The sequence below is a fragment of the Periophthalmus magnuspinnatus genome, chromosome 15 (genome assembly GCF_009829125.3).
Source record: "Periophthalmus magnuspinnatus isolate fPerMag1 chromosome 15, fPerMag1.2.pri, whole genome shotgun sequence".
Lineage (NCBI taxonomy): Eukaryota > Metazoa > Chordata > Actinopteri > Gobiiformes > Gobiidae > Periophthalmus > Periophthalmus magnuspinnatus.
In genome coordinates this window covers 8,317,735-8,342,356 of record NC_047140.1, presented here as the reverse complement: position 1 = coordinate 8,342,356, position 24,622 = coordinate 8,317,735, and the positions used below count along the sequence as shown (strand labels likewise).

The window sequence follows — 24,622 nt, the reverse complement described above, 5'->3', positions numbered from 1 at the left end:
GTTCGGTCTGCCATCTTGGAGTTTGTACCTTGTTAAAGCTAGACCGTTTTACAACCATTCATAAACCACGATTTGTTCTGCCATACAACGCTGCGACACTGTGGTAGATCTATCTCTACACTCGCAGCACATTTTCATTTTCGTATTAAAATCATAAATATCCGTGTGTGTATCTGGAATTGGAGGTGTAGCTATCATCGCTTTATGCCTCTAAATTTATGAGATGGGAGAAGAGCCAGGACTTTATGTGCTGCAGTTAGCTAGAAGCCCAGGTTACTATGTGTCCTATAGATGAGCACGCAACACGCTAGCTTTTGTCCAACCAGGAAGTGGGCTTGTCATGGCGGTGCATTTGGCTAGCGAGTGCACAGGGCTAGCTAGCATGCAGGCAGCACTTAGCCCTCTCCATGCATAATTGATGCTGTATGGCGTACAGCAGCAGTCAGGCACGTGCTAAGGAGGACTAAGTGGATTCTGGTCAGGATCTTGGGCTGTTCGTGTTTGGTCCTGGTTTGATCCAGGTTTAGGCTGACGTACACTTGGTTTGGGCCTGGATTAGTCGTGGTCTAGTCCAGGTTTAGCCCCAGTTTTGATGTGTTGTCTGTGAACGCCACCCTTTAGATAGAGCATGGTTAGAACGAGGGGTCAAAATGTACCAGTATTTGGCAATAAAAACAGCTGTAATTAAATAAATGCAAGATGGATATATTTAATGCCATACTGTGGAACATTTCAAGTAAAGCAATAAGACAGAAAGGAGACAAAAAAGGTAGCAGACCTTCCACTAGAAATGTTTCATAGGGCATATCTCCATTTTGCCTTTAAGATATTATTATGAAAACTGTTTGAATCTTCAGAAAGTCCACACTTTATTGTGAATGGCTGAAACTACCTGTCACTCAAGTCAGAGTATGAACAAAGCTGACCAGTGAGGGGAGTGGGTGGAGAAAAGTCCCTGTTTTTTCAGTCTTTCTTTCATCTAAGTCACAAATTTTACCCACCCCAAACATTAAAGCTTTGTGAACAATATTTTTGGAACAGAAGAGGTTAAAACATGCTTCTTTGTCTGGAGTTAGTGCGGTGAAAAACACATCGCCTGACTGAGTAAATGCAAACACATGACTTATTGATATAGAGCCCTCCCTCTCTGCTCTGTGTAGTAGTGAGGAGAAGACGACTTCATCCGCTGTGAAATCAGGAGATACTTAAAGTGCATGTGTCATATCTGCTGCCCTTGTCCACCCAGGAAGTAAAATGACCTTCAGTAAAATCTTACAGGCCCGTAGCTGATTTCAAACCACAATTTAGGAAGAACCTTGAGCCCCGCCCTTAGTCCCTTGTGCCACTGTGATATTGCACCATGGCACAAACAACTGTCTGGGATAGTGTCATGGAGTTGTTTCCTTATCGTTCTCAAATCTCTGCTACTATGTTTTTTTTTGTCACTCTATAAATGCACCATGACAGAGAATCAAGTGTCTGGTATAGTGCCACAAAGTTGTATTTTAAGGATTGACTCATAGGAGTTATTTCATGGCCAATGCTCATACTGATTTTAAACTGCAGAGAAGCTGATGAGCTCTGCTGATATTTCTGGTTCAATATGTGGGGCTGATCTTGATTAATTTCCTCTAATTATGTTATTTGAATTTACTACAAACTCAACCACAGCTCTTTTTAAAATCATTAACCTATAAGAGTTGTGTAACCATGTTTTATGCCAGCGGTGCCCCAACTTTTTTCATTGAGGGCCATATCTTGAAAAATATTCGACACGGAGGGGCAGTGGTCAATACAGTGCATAATTCAGATGGGTGGATTTAACATAGTTTTGACTTCATACTTTAAATAAGGCTTGAAATATTAATATTAGGTCTGTATGACAATGCAGTGTGAGGTAATTTTGGTTATATTGGTATTGCCCTAAAAAAGTACTGATTACACTGGGTTACAAAAAAACATTTTTGAAAGTTGTCCATGTTTGAACTGAATTAGGACCATTTAGCACTGCTGAATCCAAAAATGGTATCCATTTTTCTCTATCAGGTCAGGTCTTTATGTTAATTTGATTTAGAAAAATCTGATCTTCTGACTAAATTAGGAGATAAAAAAATAGTTTTCTAACAGAATGTATTAATTAAATGTTGCGTTATGTTAATTGATAAAGGTAAGTACATGTAAATTGGAACGTTACGTTATCATTGTGCAAAATTCAGGACATGAACTTCTGTTTCTATGAACCCCTTGAATGCTCAGCAGCAGGGATGTCTCTCTCCAGAGTCCAACAGTAATCAGCCATCATGACTGCATCCCAGCGTCCCTGATACCTGGTCTCCATCTCTTTTATGTCCTGATGGAATCTCTCCACCTGCTCATCACTCAGTGATCCCAGATTCTCAGGAAACCAAATCATATGTGAGAATAAGTAATGCAGGTCAACACAAATAAGCCACTCATGCTGATCATAACAAATTTTCTCCAACACATACTTCACCACTTCATACTTCTCCTTCATTGTAGTCGAGAGAGTGGGGTACAGAGGCAAACTGGTTGCCATTGTGAAGCAGAACACATTTCAGCGATCGCTTGCTGCTGTCAATGAACAGTCTCCAATCTTTGGGTTCATACTGTGGCACTCCAAGCTTGTGCAGAAGCTGAACAATATCTGTACAGTACACCAAGTCCTTCTCTTCAAAGAAAAAACGGAGGAACTCTTGATGTCTATTGTGGTAAAAGGTTATGTTAGAGAGGAGGTTCTTTTCCTTCAATCTGGATGCCAATAGCTTGGCAGAGGACTTTGATAAGCTGAGATCGCGAACTAGATCATTTAGCTCCTTTTGGGAAAAAGGATGTGGAGCATCATCAGTAAAAAACACTTCTTCTTCATTTTCTGGAACACTGGAGGAATCTTTGTCACTGATGTCAGGAACTTCTCCAAAGACAGGTACTGGAATTTCATCACAGTGAGCTACAGGAAGACGTGCTGATTCAAGATCAGGATACTTGACGCTGCTTCGGTTCTTTTTGTTGATCCCAGACACATCAATAGCCCAGAAGTAGCTATTGATGTCGGCTCCCTCCAAACCATGGGAATTCCAAACTTCAGACGACTCTTCTTGCCTTTAGTCCACTGACGCAGATACACGGTGCATGACTTGCGTGCACCGAGTGTGGTGCCCAAGCTTCATCTTGGTCACTAAATTTAATACCAAAATAAGCATGGTAAGCACGCTTTATGAAACTTGTGACTTGATTCCTGTTAGGAACAATGGTGTATTCACCACAGAATATGTCAGGCTTATTTTTGCAAGATCTTCTAGTTGAAGCCATTTCATTCACTTGTAATATAAAAAAAAACAATTAGTCATAAGTTGGCACATGCAAAATCTTCAGAATTTGTTTATAGCGAGAAATATAACAGAATTTTGCATCATATGATGTGAAAATACTCATATGTAAACAAAATTGTCAAAAAACAAATATGTAGCTTAGTTCTGAACGTTGACCTGATTGAGCAAAACCAATGTGATTTTTGGATTCAGCACATCAAAATTATCCTAAATCAGCTAAAAAATCTTAGACAATAAATTTAGTGTTGACCAGTGTTAAAATCAACTGGGCCAGGTCAACTGAAGGCCTGGGGGCCAATAAAAATTGGTTTGAGGGCCGCATTTGGCCCCCAGACCATAGTTTGGACACCCCTGTTTTATGCAGTTATCACCACATCCTGTCTACCAACTGTGCTACAGTCACCCTGAAGAATAGAGTGTTTGTCCACTGATCCAAAGGTTGGTGTTTCAAATCCTGTTCTCGACATTGGTTGAGCGGTGAGATCCACTAATCCACAGGTTGGTGGTGCGATTCTTGCTCCCACAAATGAATGCAGTCGTTGTTTCCTTAGAAAAGAGTGATTCTCAGCATTAAATGCTAGTACTTTCATTTACCATGGGGCCGTATATCTGTGTAATCCCTCAGTGGTCCAGGTGGGTTCCATAGTGGTCCATGGGTGTAGACTAATCTGTGTGTGCTTGTTCGGATACAGCTCAAGCTCATTCTAAATCTATTCATTTCTGTCCTGTGAATATGATTTTTTTTAGTATCAATACCTGCTCAAATAAGTATCTAGTTTTGACACTTTTGACTGCTCTAGTCTAACCTGTCGTATCCACTTAGGCTTTTTGGATCTATTAATGTTTGTTCTTTGTCAAAAAATTACCGGAGTAAAGTGTTTCATCATCTTTAACCCTGCATAATTCAGTCTGTCTGTCGGGTTCTTCAGACAGGGCGTATGATGTAACCCACTGCCAATTCAGAAATTGGGCACCTGAAAAAATAGGTGAAGGTGGCTTTAAAAAGTCAGAGGAGCAAATCGCCTTCACTTCACTCTTCGCAGTAGGACTATATTGGCAATAATGAATATTTGACTGAAAATGTGCCTGGACTATAACATTTACCACAAAAAAGACTGCAGAAATATCAAATACCTTGTTTAGAAATCTACACTAGTTGTTTGTCTCTTCATAATTTCATTTTAATAGTTTTAATTACAGATGATATACTCTATATTCAAATATGTGTATCTCCAAAACAATTGTGTAATAATCCATTTTTCTACATCTCCCACCTTTACTCCACAGTGAGCCAACTCCAATGTGATCAGCTACTGTTTTTAGCCTGATTTATAGCTGTGTAACTCTTCAGTGCTTATACAGCTGTAGTCCTGCTGGCGCCCTCTGCTGGTATTTTATATTCATCAAGACAACAGCAATCATCATAGACTGTCACACATATTATTACAGGAATTTGTTTTACATTCTTGGTATGAATCAGCCCATAATCTCTCTGTGTCTGTCTGTTCCTTTCTTTCTTTTTCTCTCCTCCCTGTCCCTCTCTCGCTCTCTCCTCCCTCTCCCTCTCTCCTCTCGTCCCGTGTGATGTCATGCGGTCTGATAGCTGACACATTCCTGGGCTGGTTCTGTCGTCCTCTCCTTTGTCCTCTTTTGTCATGTGCACTGCTCTTTGTGTGGACCGGTTTTGATATATACAACATTAAGACCTTTCTAAAACTACCACAGAACGATCAGATTTTGTGCAATTTATGTGTTATTTATTTTTTATATATTATTTATATTTTATTTTTATTTTATTTTATTTTTTCCAGGATCATGATATTTTTTGAGTTTCTAGTTTCAATGTTATTTTCAGTATCATATATTTCATAGTTCTGAAAGGGCCCATATAACACTATTTTCTGATCTGTGTTATAATGTTGCTTCATCAAATCACCTTCACTAGAATCATTTGGATGAATCCAGCCCTGGAATTGCCAATCTTTACTGAACAAAAGGTAAAAGGAGCTGTTAACTTGAGAACTACCACTTTATGACATCACAAGGTGGAACAGAGTATTTTGAGCTTTGGAGATGTAGACAGACTAATAATAAAGTGCAACTCGAGGTATGTTTTTGAGGAGGTAACAACATTCTAACATGGCTTGAAACTCACAAAAGTCAATTTTGCTTATGATAGGGCCTTTAAATCGATTTATAATTCTTAAATGTATTTTGTGGTTCATGTCTATAATGCAGGTTGTATTATATTGCACTCATCCGACACTGTAAATCACAACCTCTTACACTGATCTCTGCTTGAGCCGTCTCCACTTGTCCCACCACTCTCTTTATAAACAACTCGAGAGTCGAACTTGTGATCAGCAGGAGGTCTGGACAATGCACTCTGCTGCTGTCAGGACACACATTAGCAGAGACTGGCTGCTGCTAAAGTGTGCTAAAGTGTGCTAAAGTGTGCCAAATGCTAACTGTCAGTGTAGCATTAGCACAGAGGACCACGAAACCGACTCCACGCTTTCAGCCATGCACTTTAACATCTGCCTGCATTAGAAAAGCCTACCCGAGCTAGTCTATCATCTAACTGCCGAGGAGACCAAAACACTCCATCGATCCAGAGATATCTATCTGACCATTTAAATGAAGGGCCATGCCTGGAAATGAGCCTGATGTTCCAGTAATGTCAGGACAGCAGCGTATGGAGGTTAGCATTAGGGTAACAGAGTAATATGGGATGCTGTTGGCGACATAGGCAGTATATGATTCGATTTTAAAGAGCTTATATAAGGGCGGCGCCACATATCACAGTCTAAAATGCAATTTGAGTTTCAGTCCTATAGAAAAATGTTCTCAAATTCATAGGATTCTTGTATTAGTTTAGCTCTTCATATTTCAGTCTTCTCTAAAGTTAATTCTGTTTACACTGTGCGCTCTGAACAGAATCCTACTTTCTAAACATAAATCAGAAATCTAATGTAAAATGTGCATCCTGGAGTCTAGTTTATGAATTTGTAAAAGCCCTATGCTGCAATGTTGTTAGCTCATCCAAAACGTCCCTGGTTATAGGTTTTATTTCATTCTCATATTTTGTTAGTATCATTACATATTTTGTTAGTGTCCATGTCCAGAACTCTAAAGACTTGGTTCTACTGCATGATGTCATCAGGTGGGACATAGACTGTGCTACTGTGTTTTTAAAGTGCAGACTTGTTACATCATTCCAGTGCTCAAATTAACACCACACATCCAACTTCAAGGCAGGGACAATAATCGTTTTTAGCCTAATTTAAACTCTTTTGCTCCCTCTCTTTGTTAACTGAATATTAAAATCATGACTCAGTATTCTAACTTGTATTTTAACTTGAACAATCTGAACGTTTTAGGCAGACACATGATTCAATCTGACTGGCATAACTCAATCCAGTTCATGGTTATGGTAATATAACGTTACACTCAAGGTTTTCATTTGTTGCAGACCCTAGAAATAATAAACCAGGATGTTTCATATGAACAGAATTTTTCAGATTTGCAATTTTGAAACTTTCTTTTTCTTCAGATCCAGATTTTGACTAGATTCTTTTAAAAAAAAATCTATTGGTAATTAGGCCACATTTCAAATTCAGGACAGGACAAATTCAGAAATGTGATGGGATTTTTTTATGTTTAAAAAGTCGAATTCTGTTCAGGTTTATGTCTCGTCTCAAATGTGAATGCTCCTGGAGTCGTTTACAGTCTGAAGTGATGACCTAATACAAGAATCCCATGCATTTCAGAACATGTAAGACCAGATAGTTTGTTCTTATAGTTTTTATATTGTTGGATATATTGTGTGGCCCTAGTTTTTATGTATGTTTTTGACCACTCTTAACAATAATCCATTAGTGTCTGTTCAGAATACCAGTCTATTGTTCTGTGCTGTAACGGTCAGGTTCACATCCAGCCTGATTCCCGTCTGTTTGACCTAGCTGACCTTTGACCTCCATGGGTAGCTGTGACTTAGATAACACATTAGCAGTTAGCATAAAAACACCCCGCAGCATGTCATTAACGGCCACAGGATTGCACTCTACAATATAATTAGTGAATTCTGCATTTCGGAATTTCAAAATAAAATAATCCATCAGTATTTTAAGAACTCGCGCTAATTTTTTTCCCCCCATCTTTGATCTCAATTGTAGGCTTAGTGTGTGCGTTCGGCTCGGTTGCCCCATTGATGGATATGGGTTTCCATGGCGACGGTAACCGCATTTGCAGTTAACCTTCTGGGATAACCTAATTAAAGGGAGCCGGGCTGCTGACTGTCCGGCCGACCCTCCTGCTCTGTCAGATCCTGTTAGCGTCGCATCATTGTTCACCACGGCTCTTTGGCACTAGCATACTCACGTTAACGTTGGCATGTTTCCCGTGTAGATTTGTTTTGATTTTAGTACAGCGCTTGCCTCAAAAACTCCACACTAGCCCCTGACATCTCATTGAATAAATACCCAACTTTTCAGACACATGTTATAGTTGTTTCCATTTCCATTTACCCTATGAAGTTGTTTTTGGAGTGATTTGCGTATGTTTGAGCAATCTTTAATCGCTTATTTTCATCGCCACTGGCACACGCCCACTGCTCTGTACTTGCTTCGTTCTTCAATTTTACTTTCTTAATCGATGATACACGTAGGATTAGGCAGTGTGGTGTAGTCATGTTGGTACAAATGGAAAAAAAAATCCACTACTCGCCTGATCTGCAGCTGTCCGTAGGTGCGGCCGACAGCTACATGACTCTTTGTTGTTATGACGTTTATGGCGATGTCATCTCCCATTGGGCACCAGAGTTTTCTAACACAAAAGTGAGCGGATTTGTTTCTTTTATTTAGTCTTTGTAGAGCAATATTGCAATTTGAAATGTCCACATGTCATAGATAATAACTATAGACCAAACACAAGGACAATATGTCTACTTTAAAGACCTGTCGCTGTCCACTCTTGTTTTTACGACTGTGGTAGTGTTTTTGGACACTACTTGCATTGTGGGAAATTTTGAGTGCCCTACTTTTTCACCAGCTGGACATTTAGACAGCACTAAAATGTTATGACCACTTTGTCGGGAGTAGTATGAAAATTCAGAAACAGCCAGCATGTAGAAATGCGTTGTAATTACACTAGCATACTCCCGTTAGTGTTAGCATGTTTCATAGATAGCGCTACTTTGGTTGGAGTACAGTGTGTAGAGGTACGTCATAATTACGCTAGCTTAACCACGTTAGCGTTAACATGTTCCCTGGATTGCTCAGTTTTGGAGTGAATACAGTGTGTAGAAGTTCATCATTATTACACTAATGTTCTCTCATTAGCGTTAGCATGTTTCCATTAGCATTAGCATGTTTCTATTAGTGTTAGCATGTTTCCTAAATTATTACATTAACATTCTCTCATTAGCATTAACATGTTTCCATTAGTGTTAGCATGCTTCCTGGATTATTACACTAATATTCTCTCATTAGCGTTAGCATGTTTCCTGGACATGTATTATAATGTTACTACAGTGTGAAGTACGTCCTAATTACGCAGGAGTATTTTGGGTGCTTTGTGAGGTCCCACGTTATAATTGCACTAATATACCTGCGTTGGCGTTAGCATGTTTTCTCGATGCTTGAAGTTACAGTGTGTAGAAGTACATTTTTATTGCACTAGCATAATCCTGTTAGCTTGTTTCCTGGATAGCATATGTATTTTGGTCTGAGTATAGTGTGTAGAAGTACGTCATAATTACACTGGGGAATTTTGGGTGCTTTGTGAGGTCCCACGGGTCTTGTTCTGGTGTCAGGGAGTATTTGTCTAACCAGAGCTGACGCAGGATCATAATAACAGCCCATTCCTGTCCTTTTACACATCACTGTCATGAGCAGAAGAGCACAGACAGCAGAACTGAGCTATACCACAAGTATAAGTATATCAGACGTATACCAGTCTATCATTATTGAAGCTTTTGCATTGTTTTAACCTTTCATTTGGGTTGACACTTGAAGTAAAAAAAAACAGCCTTTAATTGGGTATTAACTGCTAACGAATAACATATTTAGATCACCATATTAGTTTTTGTTGCTTTGAAAATGCTATGTGTGCCGAAAAAACAAAACTTTTGCATGTTTTATACGTTTCACCTTGGCTTTTGGCGCTCTGAGTCTCTCTTCCCTTTGCTCTCCATGCTAAGTCACTCCCTCTTCAGAGCTCTATCACAACACATGAGTGTGCATCCAACTAATGGACCCACTTCACATTGCACCAGGTTTGATGTTGTAGTTTATATGTTTTGTGTCATATTTGTGTATATTTATGGAGAATTGTCGTGTGGTGTTATAGGCTTGTGGGCGGAGCAGTGAACCTACAGCTAACCGGAAGGTTCAAACAGGGCCTGGAAGAGATTGGTAGATTACTCAAACACACACGGATGACATCTAAAACCTCTTCAGGCAGGTTTTTGGAGAGAGAACAATGTTACAACACGTTGGAAAGCTAAAAAATCAATTTAAAGATCCCTAGTATCCTAGTGGTTCGCCACAATGAGTTTTAAAACATTTTCTAGAACTTTCAGAGGCCTGAGTTTTACCGTCACAGTAATGCTAACAACTAGCATGCTATAATTAACACACAGAGGTCTCATTTTGACCCTAACACAAATTTTACTTTATTATATAAAAAAGCATATGATTTATTCTTGAATAGTTTATTAACTACCATAACTTCTGCAGCAATACATCTTCTTTCTCTCGGACCTCCTAGTTTTCATACACGGAACCTACTGGGACAAGACGCAGACTTTGTCCCCAATAAGTATATCAGTGTGGTAGTGAGGGGTCAGTCCTGCTGCTGGCCTACATGGGAGCGTCCTACATTCTGTTCCACTGCAGAGAAAGGGAGCGTGTACCTGTCCTACTTAGACCAGTACCACACCTGTGTACTGCTCTTTACAACACTTCCTCTATAGTCCGAGTCACCTTCAGCTCAAGAAGAATTCCTATGAGACTGAATCAAGGACAGGTGCAGACTGGACCCTCCACCTGTTCACCTGTCAGGAGACTAGGATGGGCCTGTGCGAGTTTTCAAATGGGAGTGTGGCGTGATCTGCAGGTAAAATGCATGCATATATTAGAGAGATGTTATAGCAAATTTGCATAGTATAGAAGAGCTATATGAGGCAAGGACAGATGGTGACAGGCAGCGGTTATCAATCTCTCCAACTCTGAGTGTCCTAGTTTTTTAGTCAAATATGTCATGCTGAAAACCAGACCTGAAACAAAGAGAATCAGATATAGAAGAATGGACATTTAGGAAACAGATTTTGTACTTTTATCCTGGTTGAAACACTCCTTGGTTAGTGGGTAATGCTTTGCTCACTGTGCCACTATCACCTGAACTTTTACATATGTGATTATAGCAGAAAAGACTCATTTAAAAGTGCACTATGTACCTTTTCTGGTCAATTACCCGTCACCATGGAGATGTTATTGTTTTGCCAATATGCTCCACAGTATGGCATTAAGCTTATCTTTCCTCAATAAGACAAGCAGGTGGCGCCATGTAGGCCAGGTTAGAGGTCAGATCTGTGGAGAACAGGGCCTGCCCAGTATAACAATGCAAATGCTAAGCTAAACCTCTTAAGGAGAATCTTTAGATCTACATTATATGTAGGGCTAAAGATTCTCCTTATGTATCCTAATACAATCCTACCTAAGCATCTTAGGCCCTGTGCACAGCAGGACGTGAGCTAGCTCACTGTGTCTCAAAGCTAATGCTGACTTTTATTAAAACGTTAAATGTAAACAAACACAACCAAAAAGTCCAAAGTAAAGACTACCCAATTGTGTTATATGTAAATTACTTCAGTTTGTGGTGTCGTTTTACTATTGTTATGTTATGCATCAGAATTAGCATTAGCATTGGCATTAGCATTGAGACAAAAGACACATCTTTATAAACAGAGTATTTAACATGGTGTCAGTCATTGTGTTAGTTTTAAGTTTTCATTTTAGTGCAAAAATGTATTCCCCTTTTTCCAGAAGTTGCCCTCATCATTCAGGGCTGTATTTTGCATTGAGCTGCTTATCTTGACAGTAAATGAGCTCTATAGAGACTAGAAAGCTACTTTAAACCCTCCCAGTGAAACAGTGCAGTGTTGACTTGTTGGTCACGTGAACATTTTACACATATAAACCTACTTTATATAAGATTTTAGCTGCAAAACATTTCCCACATTCTCCATTGAAATGAATTATCCAGACGTGCCATCACAAAGAAAGCACAGTTCAGGTGCATTTACAGCAAAAGTGGGCGGGGCTGAATAAGATCTATTGAGATAAAATTGGACAGGAAGTAGTGATGCTAACAGCTAGCTACCCATTTACTGTTGTGCACAGAGCCTTTTGCATCTTTTGCACTTCAGCTTTGAATTTAACTAAACAAAATGAATAACGGTAAACTCGTTTGCATCATTTGCATCTCTGTACGTTGTAAAGCATAGCTCCCTCTGTCAGAGCTGATCACAGATGGATGGACAGATGGACCTGGAATTCTTTGTATTTTTAGATTCATCTGACAATTGCGATATTTAAGTATATCAATAGTTCTCCATGGCAACGCTGTACCTCTTCCCACGCCTGCTCCCGTCCTGTCTTTCCTGAGTGCAGTTAGCCTTCGTGCAGTGCAGGCCTGTACACTGACATGCTGTTTGTATAGAGTCTTAAGAAAAATGTTACATCATAAGGAAGATTAGTGAAACCATTTAAACTTGCAAGGATACGGCACAGGCCCTTCTAGGAGTGACAGGCTGAGCAGCACAGTGAGTGTGAATGTCCTTGTTCCATTCATTTTAATGATGAGCAGTGAAAATGATACCTTTAAGTTTACCTTTAAGAAATGTGCATTTATTATATGTTTTCAGCCATATAATAGAAACAATTTTGTACATTTATTTTTATTTTTTGCATTTTTAAAAATGTATTTTCTGTTTACTTGCATTTTTTGCATTGAGGTAAAATTATATCAAGAAAGGTAGATATTTATCTTGATCGTTTTACTTACTGAATGAATAATTTCTATATTTCAATGTGCCTGTTTCTGTTGTACATATTTGTTTGGCAGCAGTAGCTCAGTTGGTAATATGCTCACCCTCTGATCTGAAGGTTCATGGTTCAAATCCCATCCACTCATATAAAACATCGTTTGTAGAGTGGTCATATCCATTGACCCACAGGTTGGCGGTGCGATTCCAGCTCCTACAGATGAATACTGCCACTGTGTTCTTGGGGCAAGACACCCCCACACCACCAGTGTCTGTGTATGAATGTGTATGTGAATGGGTGACTTGTTCCTTGATGTACAGTAGAAAAGGGCCCATCTATTTTGTTCAATTAAACATACTTTAAATAGTTGCCTCATGTTGGCTCCGTCGTCCGTATTGTACGCCTGCATTCATCACTGTCTCTTCCTCATATCGCTGTTACATAACCCCGCACACACCCCTCCCTCTCTCCATGTCCTCCATTACATCTCCTGTTTAAATCTCAGATCATTTCATTTGGCCCGGTCCTCTTTAAACTTTCCTCTGCAGTCAGGAGTCTTTGTGCCCCTGTCGGCAGCTTGACGGGCCCCGCTCCCACACAATGCATGCTGGGATGGCTGTAACCATGACGACGTGTGGTTTGGGCTAAGCTATGCCTGTGCCTGAGCGAGTGGAGAGAAAAGAGCCACCATTTACTGCGCCAGAATGAAACGTTTGAGAGTGAAGTTATTCCTCCTCCTCTTTACGGCGTTTGTGTGTTATCACTGAAGCGAATGGATTTCAGTCTGATTAGAGATACACTGGTGTCATGGTTTTGTGATGTTTTGTGACCTTTAGTGCAGTGGGTCAACGCATACATGATCAACTATGTGTTTCCCCTTCAAATTTACCCTCTCAAAGTTGTGTTTAGAGTGATTCAAGCAGGTTTGTGTAATCTTTATTCTCCTGTATTGAAGACGTCATTGCTCCGATCTACCCCCATCTTCATCTCCACCAGTACACCCCCACTGTGACGTACTTACTTACGTCTCCAACTGTATTTTCTTAATCAGTGATACTCATAGGATTCAGCACCGTTGTGTAGTCATTTTTGACGTTTACAGCAACGTCGGCACCCACTGGGCACCGCAGTTTTCCAACACGGAAGTTTATTTATCGTTTTTGATGAATATTGCGATTTAAAATGTCAAAAATATAACACAATGATCTAACTTAACTATTAAAACGTCATCTTGTGCTTTTGTCTGCTATAAAGCCCCACCACACAAGACTTCAGCTGAAAAGTAAACTCAAATAAAAGCATTTATTTATCAATCTCGGTGAAGATGAACGCCACAAAAAATCGTACACAAAGTTTGTTAAAGTCGTTATCCAGAGCTGTAAGATAATGAGGGTTATTTTCAGTACAAAATTATACATTTGACTCAATTTTAAACTGCATTTGAAATATAAAATCAGCCAAATTTGACTCAAAATATTTCATGTAATGACCATTTACACAACAGAAAAATCAACCGGCAACCCTGTGGTCACTGGTCAGAATCCTAACCCGCTGTTTCATCTGCTCATTTGACTGTAGTGTATGAACAGACTTTAGATTACGTAGGATTACTTGTACATGTGTGAATGAAACAAAACACAACTCACGCTCTAATTTTTTTATTTTTTTATTTTTTTATGAAACAACATTTTCACTCAAATAGTACAAAATAGTCGCTTTAACTTCTGTCCATAGTAGCTTTAACTTCCGCAGCTGTTCATCCGATTTAAAGAACAGCTCTGTGTCTGTCTGTGCTCATTACACAACCCACTGATCCAAGTCAAAACCAGCATTACCCAGTCTACTGCACCACATCTGCAGCCCGGGGAACGCGTCTTCAGAAACACGCAGATTAAACCGTCCTCTCTAAATTATACTCGTCTTTTCAAAATCCCGTCTGCTGCCAACACGCCCATGTTCACCTACGCCTCCCTTGTATCTGTGCAGACGACGCCCGAAGAGGACCTGGACGGAGGAGTTTTAATAGCAGCTGATTGTAGCGGAGGCAGAGGAAAGAGCGAGGGAGGGAATGAGAGAAAGATGGAGGGAGAGGAAGAGGAAGAGGGAGGTGGGAGGAGGACGTGGGCGATAACATGCATCAGATGGTGAAAGCCGAGAGAATTCAGAAAAATATATGGCACTGCTGAGAAGAAAAGGAGCCAGTGAATGTATGAGGTTATTTCCAGAGCTAAAAGTGCAGGTGGGAGGATGCACCGTGCAACTTTTCTGGTGGGGAGTCTGCCACCTGCTTGTCTCCATGGAGATGTTACTGCTTTGCCTGAAATGTCCCACAGTATGGCATTTAACTTGCTTTCTCGTTCTCCCCTTTCTTTCTTTTCTTTTCGTTCTTTCTTTCTCGCACAATCACTCCTCTCCTTCTATCTTTTTTTAGTCTTCAGTCTTTCTCTCTCTCTCGTTCTCTCTCTCATTTCCTCTATTTTCCCACTCACTCATTCTTACTCTTTATTTCAGTCCTTCTTTCTTGTCTCTTTTCTCTCTCCACATTTCTCTCCCTCTTCCCTCAGTCTTCTTTCTTTTCCTTTCCTTTTTTCTTTTTCTTTCTTTCTCTCTGTCTCTCCTTCTCCGCCTGTCTTCAGTCTTTCTCTTTTCTGCCTCTCTTCCATTCCCTCCATTTTCCCACTCTTTCATTTTTACTCTTTATTTCAGTGTTTCTTTCTGGTCTCTTTTCTCTCTTCACATTTCTCTCCCTCTTCCCTCACTCTTCTTTCTTTTCCTTTCCTTTCCTTTTTTCTTTTTCTTTCTTTCTCTCTGTCTCTCCTCCGCCTGTCTTCAGTCTTTCTCTCTTCTGCCTCTCTTCCATTCCCTCCATTTTCCCACTCTCTCATTTTTACCCTTTATTTCAGTGTTTCTTTCTTGTCTCTTTTCTCTCTTCACATTTCTCTCCCTCTTACCTCACCCCTCTTCTCTTATTTCTTTGTCTCTTTCTCTATTTCTCCCACTTTCTCTTTCTTACTCTTTTTCTCAGTCTTTCTCTTTTCTGTCTCGTTTTCTCTTTATTTCAGTTAGTCTTTCGTTTTTTTTTCGTCTCTTCCCTATCCACATTTGTTTTTTTTCTTTCATCTCTTCTCTCTCCACATTTCTCCCTCTTCCAACACTCTGTCTCTCTCTCCCAATCTTTGTCTTTTTTCTCAGATTTTCTCTCTCCTTCAATCTTTTTCTCTTCTGTTTTGATTTCTCTATTTCTCTCACTCTTTCTCTTTTCCTCTTTCCTTTTTCTCTTTATTTCAGGCTTTTTTCTTTCATCCTTCTCTCCGCATTTCTTTGACTTTCTTTTTTTCTTCCTTTCATGTCACTTTTCTCTCCACATTTCCCTCTCTCCTGTCCTCTCCCAGTTTCTATTCTTTTTTCTTTCATCTCTTATGTCTCTCCACATTTAACTTTTTACATTTTTTTTGTTTCTTGTCCAAATTTCTCTCTCCCTCTCCATCTTTTCCTTCTCCTTCTCTCTCCCTCACTTTCTCTCCCCCTCTTTTCTCTCTTCCCCCCTTCTCTCACTCTTCTTACCACAGTATATCTGGAGCTGAAACATGTTGCGTCTTGATAACACAGTGTTTATATTGATTTGTGAGCGCTCTGTGGGCGTGTGGGAGGAAGCTTTTAAATATTATCAAAATGAAGTCGATCAAATGAAATCCTGTGTTCAAATCCCTAAACGATACTGGAGTAGGTGGAAGATCTTATGAATGCTTTACAAATGAGCCCAACGCTGAATTTTTAATACAGATTTACATCAGTCGTGTCTCCACATCCTTCATCGTGTTTTGACCCGGCTCAAAAGTGATCGTCCAATCAGATTTGTTTATTTCAGTGACTCATGTGAAACAGAGGAGCTCATTGGTCATCTATGATTTACAAATAAACCACATTCGTCTCACTTCAGATAAACAGTTTAGTGCTTTTCAGGCCCCTGTGATATTTTTTTTTTCTTGTATTTTTCCAATAAGGATGGACCACACATTGGCTCATCCACCTGTCAGTCACGCACATTTGAAAACCAGAAGACGATTAGCATTTACAAGACTTTTTTTTTTTTTTTTTTTCCATTTTCATCGTCCCAAGAATCTTACCATTTTTACCAGAATAGAATGAATTTTCTGGAGGGTCGTCAAAAGTATTAAAAATGAGATGCTAAATGTTACTAAAACTACTATGAAAACTAGACACTCATTTGAGAAGGTATTGATACTTCAAAGTGACATTCACAGGACAGAAATGATCCTTTCCTGAATATCTTTAGAGCGATCTTGAGCTGTATCAGAACAAATATAAGACACATAGACTAGTATACACACATGGACCATTATGAACCTACCTGTACGATTACACAGATATAAGGATAAAAAAAAGTTAAAAAAAAAAAAATGTTAATGTTGAAAATCACATTCTACTGTCTCAAGAAACAGTTTATTATTGGAGTCCGTATTGAGCATTGAGTCTATTCCTTAGTCTCAAAGTCAAGGTTGACATTTTAGTATCATAATAACACTAATTTACAGATACCAGATGTCTTTGTCCTGATGTGTCCTCTGCCGCAGACCGGAGTGTGTGTGTGTGTTCAGTCCTCTCTCCATAGACTCATTAGTTTATCTTTCCTTAAGAGTCTGTCTGTGTTTATGTCCAGGGTCAAACAGGAGCAGCTGAAGAGTGACACCTCTTCATCCTGTCGTCTATAAACCCATCTCTGCTCCTCTGTTTCCAGTGCTCAGACACGTTACTACCACTTACACCCCCCCTCCACTCCACCGCCCCTCTCTCTCATTCTATCTATTTCTTTCCCCTTTTTTTCTTTCTCTCTTTTTCAGTTTTTTGTTTTGTCTCTCCTCCGGCTCCTCCTCCTCCTCTCCTTCTCTCTCTCCCCTTCTCTTTTCTCTATCTCTTTATCTTCCTGCTCTTCTTCTCTCTTTTCTCTCTTTATCTTCCCTCTCCTCTCCTTTTTCTCCCTCTCTTCTGTCTCCATCTCCTCCTCTCTTTCTACTCCATCTCACTCCCTCCTCTCCTCCTCTTTCTCTCCCCTCCCTCTTCCTCCTCTTCCTCCTCCTCTCTCCCCTCCATCCCTTCTCTCTTCTCTTCTCTTCCCCTCCCTCCATTTCCTGTGTATCTACATGTAAAGCTGTTTACTGAGTGAGGACAGAACAGGGAGACTAACTGCTCATTAGCCCACCGTCCCTCCCTCCTTCTCCTCTTCTCTCCCTCTCTCCCTCTCTCCCTCTCCCACCCACTTCCTGCTCTAATGGACTGGTGCATGCTGGGTAGCACATCACAATAGAGCAGTTATATAGTTTTTAAACCTTTCAGAAATAAAGTATTTATCATCGCTGTGGGCTAAACTCATTTTTATGTAATTTTGTTGCACAATTTGCCTGCAGAGTCTAGAGCTGGACACAGATTAAAAATTGAATCGCTATTAATCACACGTTGTGCAAAAAGAAACAATTACATTTTTTTTATTTTAAATAGCTCTGTGTTTTATCATTTAGGCCTAAATATTCTGCAGTATTCATCCAGGGCTTTGTTGTTTTCACTTGTAGCTACATTGAAAAAACATCCAAGTTATTTAGAAATGAAATCCAAATACCATCAAAAGTCTCAGTATTGTTACTTTTCTTTTATCTACATTCAAATATAGGATTGTAATGCTATTTAACCTTTTGAAGCTCAAACTATTTTTCTGGTCAGACGTTTCTAATCCTGTGGTTGTCCTGGGTGGTCTGCTGCTCTTTTCTGTTCACTATGAGGCGAACAGGAGACTGCTGGAGTCCTGGTTTAGTCTGGTAAAGGTCATCCCTCCTTTCTAGTCCTTGTTTTGTCCTGGTTCAGTTCTGGTGCAGTCTTCGTTCAAACCAGCTCTGCTTTCTAAACATTAAAATCTCAGTAGTATTCAGAGTAAACATGATTGACATGAGCAGTATGCAATTCACAGACTGGAGTGGAGCTTTTGATCCATTTTTTTGACTGGTACACAAGACACCTGTGTCCAAATAATCAAGATGAATTATTTTTTATTAAAATAAGATGCGATAAGGCGTTAATGTGCCCAGCCTAAATAGTGACAAATGTACAGAAACGAATTGTATGCAGCCTGTGTCCTTAACGTTTCCTGAAAGGTGTTAAAATCATAACTGAACCTGTGTTGCCAGAGCCTAAACCTGCAGATAGACACATTGAAGTATGTCTCATTCTCAGTATATGGACAGTATATACACTGGCAACAGAGGCACTGAGTCATGATTGGCGACAGGTGCTGGGGTTTAAGTAATGATGATTCATATCAGAGAGAGCCTTTTTAGGGTTTAAAGCAACTGGATTTCAGCATTGAAACTGGCAACCCAAATGAGAGACTCATGAGGTTCTTTCTGCTTTCTGATTGGATGATTGTCTGGAGGTTCAAAACACCAAATTATACCATAACCGCATTACAATTGTACAATCAGTAGAAGCTGATTTGATTTGAGCTTGTTTACCTCATATCTGGGGACACAGATGGATCATGAATCCTACATATAATTAACTTTTAACTATTTCACATTTTAAAGTTTGGTTGCGTCCAGAATGTACACGTCTTTTTGAGGTTAGTGATTTTTCCTCTTGACTTCACTGTATGTCGCCCTCTAGTGGGAACAGTGAAAACTACAAATGGGAATATAAATATTTGTAGCACTGTTAATAGCGACACTGTACATAATGGGTGCTGTCTGGATATGATTTAATATTTAATATGTAGCCGGTGTGGAGTTCTTCAGTTAGTCGAGCACATCATGTAGGCATCCAAGTGTATTACATAGGATATATATCTAATGAATGTTGGAGCGATGTAATGTTCTATGCAAGAGTTGTTCTGAGAGTGTAATAATGATCAGACTAGATATTTAAAGGGCTGGGGGCAGGCTGGGGTCAGGTTGGGGGCAGTACAATGTAATTACAGGACTGCACATGCTCATTAGGGCATTTAAACATGACACAGCATCTGAGCAATAACAGCAAATCATTCTTGAAAACCACCAGTAGAAGCAAGCGCACACATGTGCTTGGGTAGTTGTGCATTACATCATTTATTTCAAAACCAGTTGGATATAGTGCTTAGTTTGAGCTTTTAACCACGTTAGAATACTGATCCCTCATTACAAACATACGTGGGGTTGTATTTAGCTTCATTCACGTTGGGTTGAGTAATCCTCTGTAGAAAGTCCTTTATCTCCGAGCCTCACAAGCCTCAGTTTAAAATTTCCCTTGGTTGTGATGTCATAGATAGAAACCCTGTGCAGTTTTGGAGTCAATAAATCATCGCCAGACTCGTTTGAAGCTTTTCTGTTGTCAAATGGTGCTCATTACAGCTGCGTACTTATACTAACATGTCCAGACGTGTTTCTCATTACTGACTTTAATTGTTTTCTCTGTGGTTATTCCCTCTGCTGCCAGTGGATGGCGAGTTGGACCAGATCATAATATATGGAGCAATAAGGCTTTGAAGTGATGTCTTTTTTTTTTTTTTTTTGCATTCTTTTAAATCCTATATTATGCAATTCCAAACAATACAGTGAATTAACAGCATTTATTTCCCATCCACCTAAAAATCACTTCCCTAAACCGTGATGTCGCTTTTTGACCATGAAAAGGAGAGAGTAGGGAGAGAGGAATCACTCATTACACATTTAAAACTCTGTGCACTCCTCTGTTACAGGCTAGCATGATAACGCCCTATCCCGTGAGTTTGCGTGCACACCGCGTTAGCTTCCTTACGCTAGCAAACACACACACACTTTGCTAGGTCGCGGTGGTGGTAGCGTATTTTTAGCGTAGCAACACCATCTCAGCCCGGGCTCGGCTCTGAGTGGTGCTGGAGCGGGGAGTGGGTGGCAGGCAGCAGCACATGCACACATACGTCAGGGGAGAAGGAATACTTTAGTATCTGAGGTAGAATGGATTGTGCTGCTGAGATTTCAGTACAGACTATGCAGAAATTAGTATTTGAATAGATTTTATTTTGAATGTGTTTTTTTTAAAGTTGGTTCTTAGTGGTTGAGATGACTGTGTAAACTCAACCTGCACTTTAATTCTGTCGAAGTTTTTGTGCATTTTTGGCCCTTCCATACAAAGAAAACATTTTTAACTGAAGACAAATTCATGTTTGAGAAATAATTCAGTTATTTTCAATATATATATATAAGATGTGCTGACATCTTTTAAAGGGACGGGTCATGTTTGTGAAATTGAACTGTGTCCCCAGATAAAATGTAAAAATGTTCAAGTAAAATATAGCTTTAACTGCTAATAATTCTGATTCAATTTTTGTAATTAAGAAGATTTATTCTTAATTACAAAAACACTGGATATGATGGTCAGGTTTGTTATAAGTTGCCGTTTTGATTCTCAAGACAAATATCCAATCAGAAAGAAGAATGAACCTCGAATGACTCTCATTTGGGTTGCCAATTTAAACCTAAAATGTCTCTCTCTGATCTGAATCATCACTACCTAAACCCTAGCACTTGCAGCCAATCATGACTCAGTGCTAGTTCAGCCTCTGCAGCTCGGTGAGTGAATTCTGGAGGTTCTGAGCTTCACATGAGGCCTGTCCATATATTGAGAATAAGAAAAAAAAACAAACTTGTATGTGTCTCTATCTGCAGCTCTGAACAGTTGTGATTGTGTTACACCCTTTTTAAAACTGTACGAGTGCAGGCTGTACCTTTTTAAGATGCAGCCAACCCACTTATTATATGTCTTGAACTAATTAAATTTCATGTTGATATCTTAATATGCTTGTTAGCTTGCGTTGCTTGCTCTTTGTTGCTGTACCGTTAGTGCTGAGTCATGGTGCAGTGTCCTGAATAGAAATCCCTCTGTCATTGTGCTGAGTGCTGCTGCTGACTGCTGCACTGATAACCTGCTTACATTTACCATTATTTGTGTGACCCTAAACGCATCACTTTACCACAGCACAGTACATAAGCGAAACACCCCATACTCTTACTTTTGAATTGCTTCTCATTGACATGTATACTTCTGGCATTTATTTGTTTTATTTCATTATTATTATTTTTTATCTGAAATACTCATATTCAAAATGTGATGTGTTACATAATTTCAGTTTGAATGGAAAAGCCGTGGTGAGTGTAGTAACATGGTGTGAACAGAAGAGGGCGCACTGTTATAAGGTTTGGACTGTGCAGAGGCTCAGTAGCAGACTGCAGAGATTAGATCAGCTGTTTTTTAAAATGGAGTGTTGTGTGTTCATGGATGACTGGGCAGTATTTGCATAATATAATTAGTTTTTAGTATTCTGCCTCTCGTAAAACATAAAGGAGCCGTTTGCTTCTGCTGACATTACATGAAACAGCCAGGCGCTCGGTTACATTACAAACATTTATACATTATTAATACATTTTGCCTTACTAAAAATCTGTATTGAGAAACAGATAAATAAAAACTAGTTTCAAAATGAGACACTTGATGAGGAAGTATTAAAAATTAGAAAAAATCACATAAAAAGGACAAAATAGGTTTAGTTTTAGTCGTGATCTGTATTAGAACTGTCATAAGACCACATACTTATATCCAAATAAATACTGTTATTTTGTGATAACATAATAAATAAACAAATAAACAGACAACTACACCAACAATGTTATCAAAATTGGGTATCAAGTAACCATGGCGACAGGTCTCACTAGTTGAAATCATGATCCTCTCTGAAACAGCAGTCCTGAGTTCACTTCTGGGCAGCATCAAACTCTCAAAAATTCAGTCAACAGAGCAGTGTAAACATGAGACGTCAGTAGCTATGTTTATATGCACACAAAAATCTGATCATGATCTGATTTCTGGAGTTATCTGATTACTGAAATGTCATGTACATAGTTCCATCAGATTTCAGTCTGATTGTTCACACCTGTGCCTCAGTATTTTGCCCTTGTTTGCACAAGTCCCCTTCTCAAAACCTGCGAAGTCATTGAAAGATAAAATATGGAAGATTAAGTTATTTGAGAATTGTTCTAAAATTCATTTCCAAATACAGCAATTACTCCATGAATCCACTGATCAAGTTTTTGGGTTGATCTCATTCTAGTTTTCAGATTTGTACTGTCCATGTAAATGTACCCTGTGATATTCTTCTAAATGAATAACATACTGCAATCTTGGAACATTACACTATTCTCTGATCTATGTTATAATATTGTTTCTTCATCACAAACAGACCTGAAGTTGTGTTTTGTTTAATTCACACATGTTTAACACACAAACCCTACATATTTAGGCTGAGTTCTTCTCTCAAAGTGAAAACTAAGTTGAATTAAGCAAGTCAAAGTGAACTAATGGTAACTAATGGTAGCTGCCAACTTAAACTACCACTACATGACATCACAAGTTGGAACAGAGCATTTTGAGCTTTGGAGATGTAGACAGACTAATAATAAAGTGTGACTCAAACATGTGTGAATGAAACATGTTTTTGAGGCTGTAACATTATAACATGGCGTAAAAGTCACAAGAGTTAATTGGACGTGGACCAGCACTAACCTCATCTTTCATCTGTCTCTCCTGTAGGATTGGACTGCCTGTGGGCCTAGCGTGCTCTACACTGTCTGAGGGTCCTGTCCTGGAGCGGCGGCAGGTGGGAGGAGACATAGACAGCGGCGGCGGAGGGGGCGGAGTCACAACGCGGTCACCATGACGACGGTGGCGGCAGAATACGAACATATGGAGATCCAGCAGCAGTACAACGATGGAGTCAACAACCGCTGGGACGACGACTGGGACAACGAGAACAGCTCCGCGCGGCTGTTTGAGAGGTCGCGCATCAAGGCCCTGGCAGGTGAGTCTGCAGTGTTACCATGGTTACCGTAATGGCGCTCACTATACTTTACTGACTCAGCACAAATATCTCTCCCAGTGGAGCTTTACTGACTATGGGGGTGTAGTCCCGCATATGTCCAGGAGAGGGCTGAGGTAGAAAAGTAGTTCTTAGTGTCTTAGACCATAACCAACACATAGGCCTGTCACGGTCACGATATCGACTTCTCGTTCAGTATATGAAAGCTCAACAATATATTCTTGGACTCAATATTTCTCATGTATATGATTTCTTTGCAAAAATGTAGTTTTTTTTTTTTTCAGTGTTTATATAATAAAGTCAGATTTGAGCTGTAGAGGCAAAATAAATAACTTTAATGGTTAAATATTGGTTCATTCTGCTGTTCAATTGTTGCAGCTCAGGCCTTTTAATGAAACAGTCGATTCGACACTATGTAATCTGGACTTTGAGACTAGAATTGGAACTTTTCATTTCATATTGTTTACTTTTTGGTTATGAATCTCATCAAGATTTTACGAAACTACAACTTTTAGTCTGGTTGTTTGGCTTTAGCAGTATACGTTCCATAAATCTGAGTGCCATCATACTGGAAAATAAGACACAAAAAATACAAAACATTTTGTATTTTTGGCAAAGCTAGAATAAGATTTAATACATCGCTCCATCTACTTGTTATTGTGACACATTTGTTGATACTTTGCAACTGATGTCATCAACATTCCCTGGGAGTGTGATGCTAACTGAGGGCACTGCTCTGTCTGAAGCTTTTTCTCAAATTAAACTTTAATCTTAGCTTTATTTTAACACTGTCAGACAAAAAGGAACTAATTTAGCTGGAACTACAACAGGTGAGATGATTAGTGCTGTTAAACAAGTCTCTCACATATAACATTACAGGCACACGCTAGCTAGCATTAGCCAACAGTTTTTTTTTTTTTCAAACATGTAAACAGGACCAGGAACGCTCAGATCGGTTGTTCAACTTTGGAAATTAGTTGTTTAAATCCATTTTGTATTTTTTCCTTTAAAACATTTTTGACAGTATTTGCTAACGTGTGCAGCGTGTCACCATAGTAACTGCTAAACATTCCACCATAGACATGCATGTAGAACACACCCAGCGTGATGCCACTACAAAGTTTCCATTCACTTTAGTCTCTTTAGGTGGTTACCATTCCTGCCTCACAACAAGGAGGTTCCTGCTGTGTAGGTCCTCATATTCTGGGTTTCCCCCACTGTGTACTTTTTTTTACTATGTAAAACAGGGGCTCCCCAACCCTCCACAGACAAACTCTTAGTTATTCTCAAGGGGACTTTCCTGGTTGATTTGTCATTAATCAAGAAAAAGTTAC

General features: G+C 39.4%; 1 protein-coding gene across 1 annotated transcript in view; it reads left to right on the top strand.

Annotated features, from left to right (window-relative positions):
* Positions 1-24,622, top strand: part of sptbn1 (spectrin, beta, non-erythrocytic 1) — a 144,999-nt gene that overhangs the window by 33,644 nt on the left and 86,733 nt on the right. Inside the window, exon 3 of the mRNA XM_033979681.2 lies at positions 23,003-23,270. Coding sequence (XP_033835572.1) covers positions 23,126-23,270 — 145 coding nt within the window. The 5' untranslated portion in view covers positions 23,003-23,125. The remainder of the gene's footprint in view (positions 1-23,002; positions 23,271-24,622) is intronic.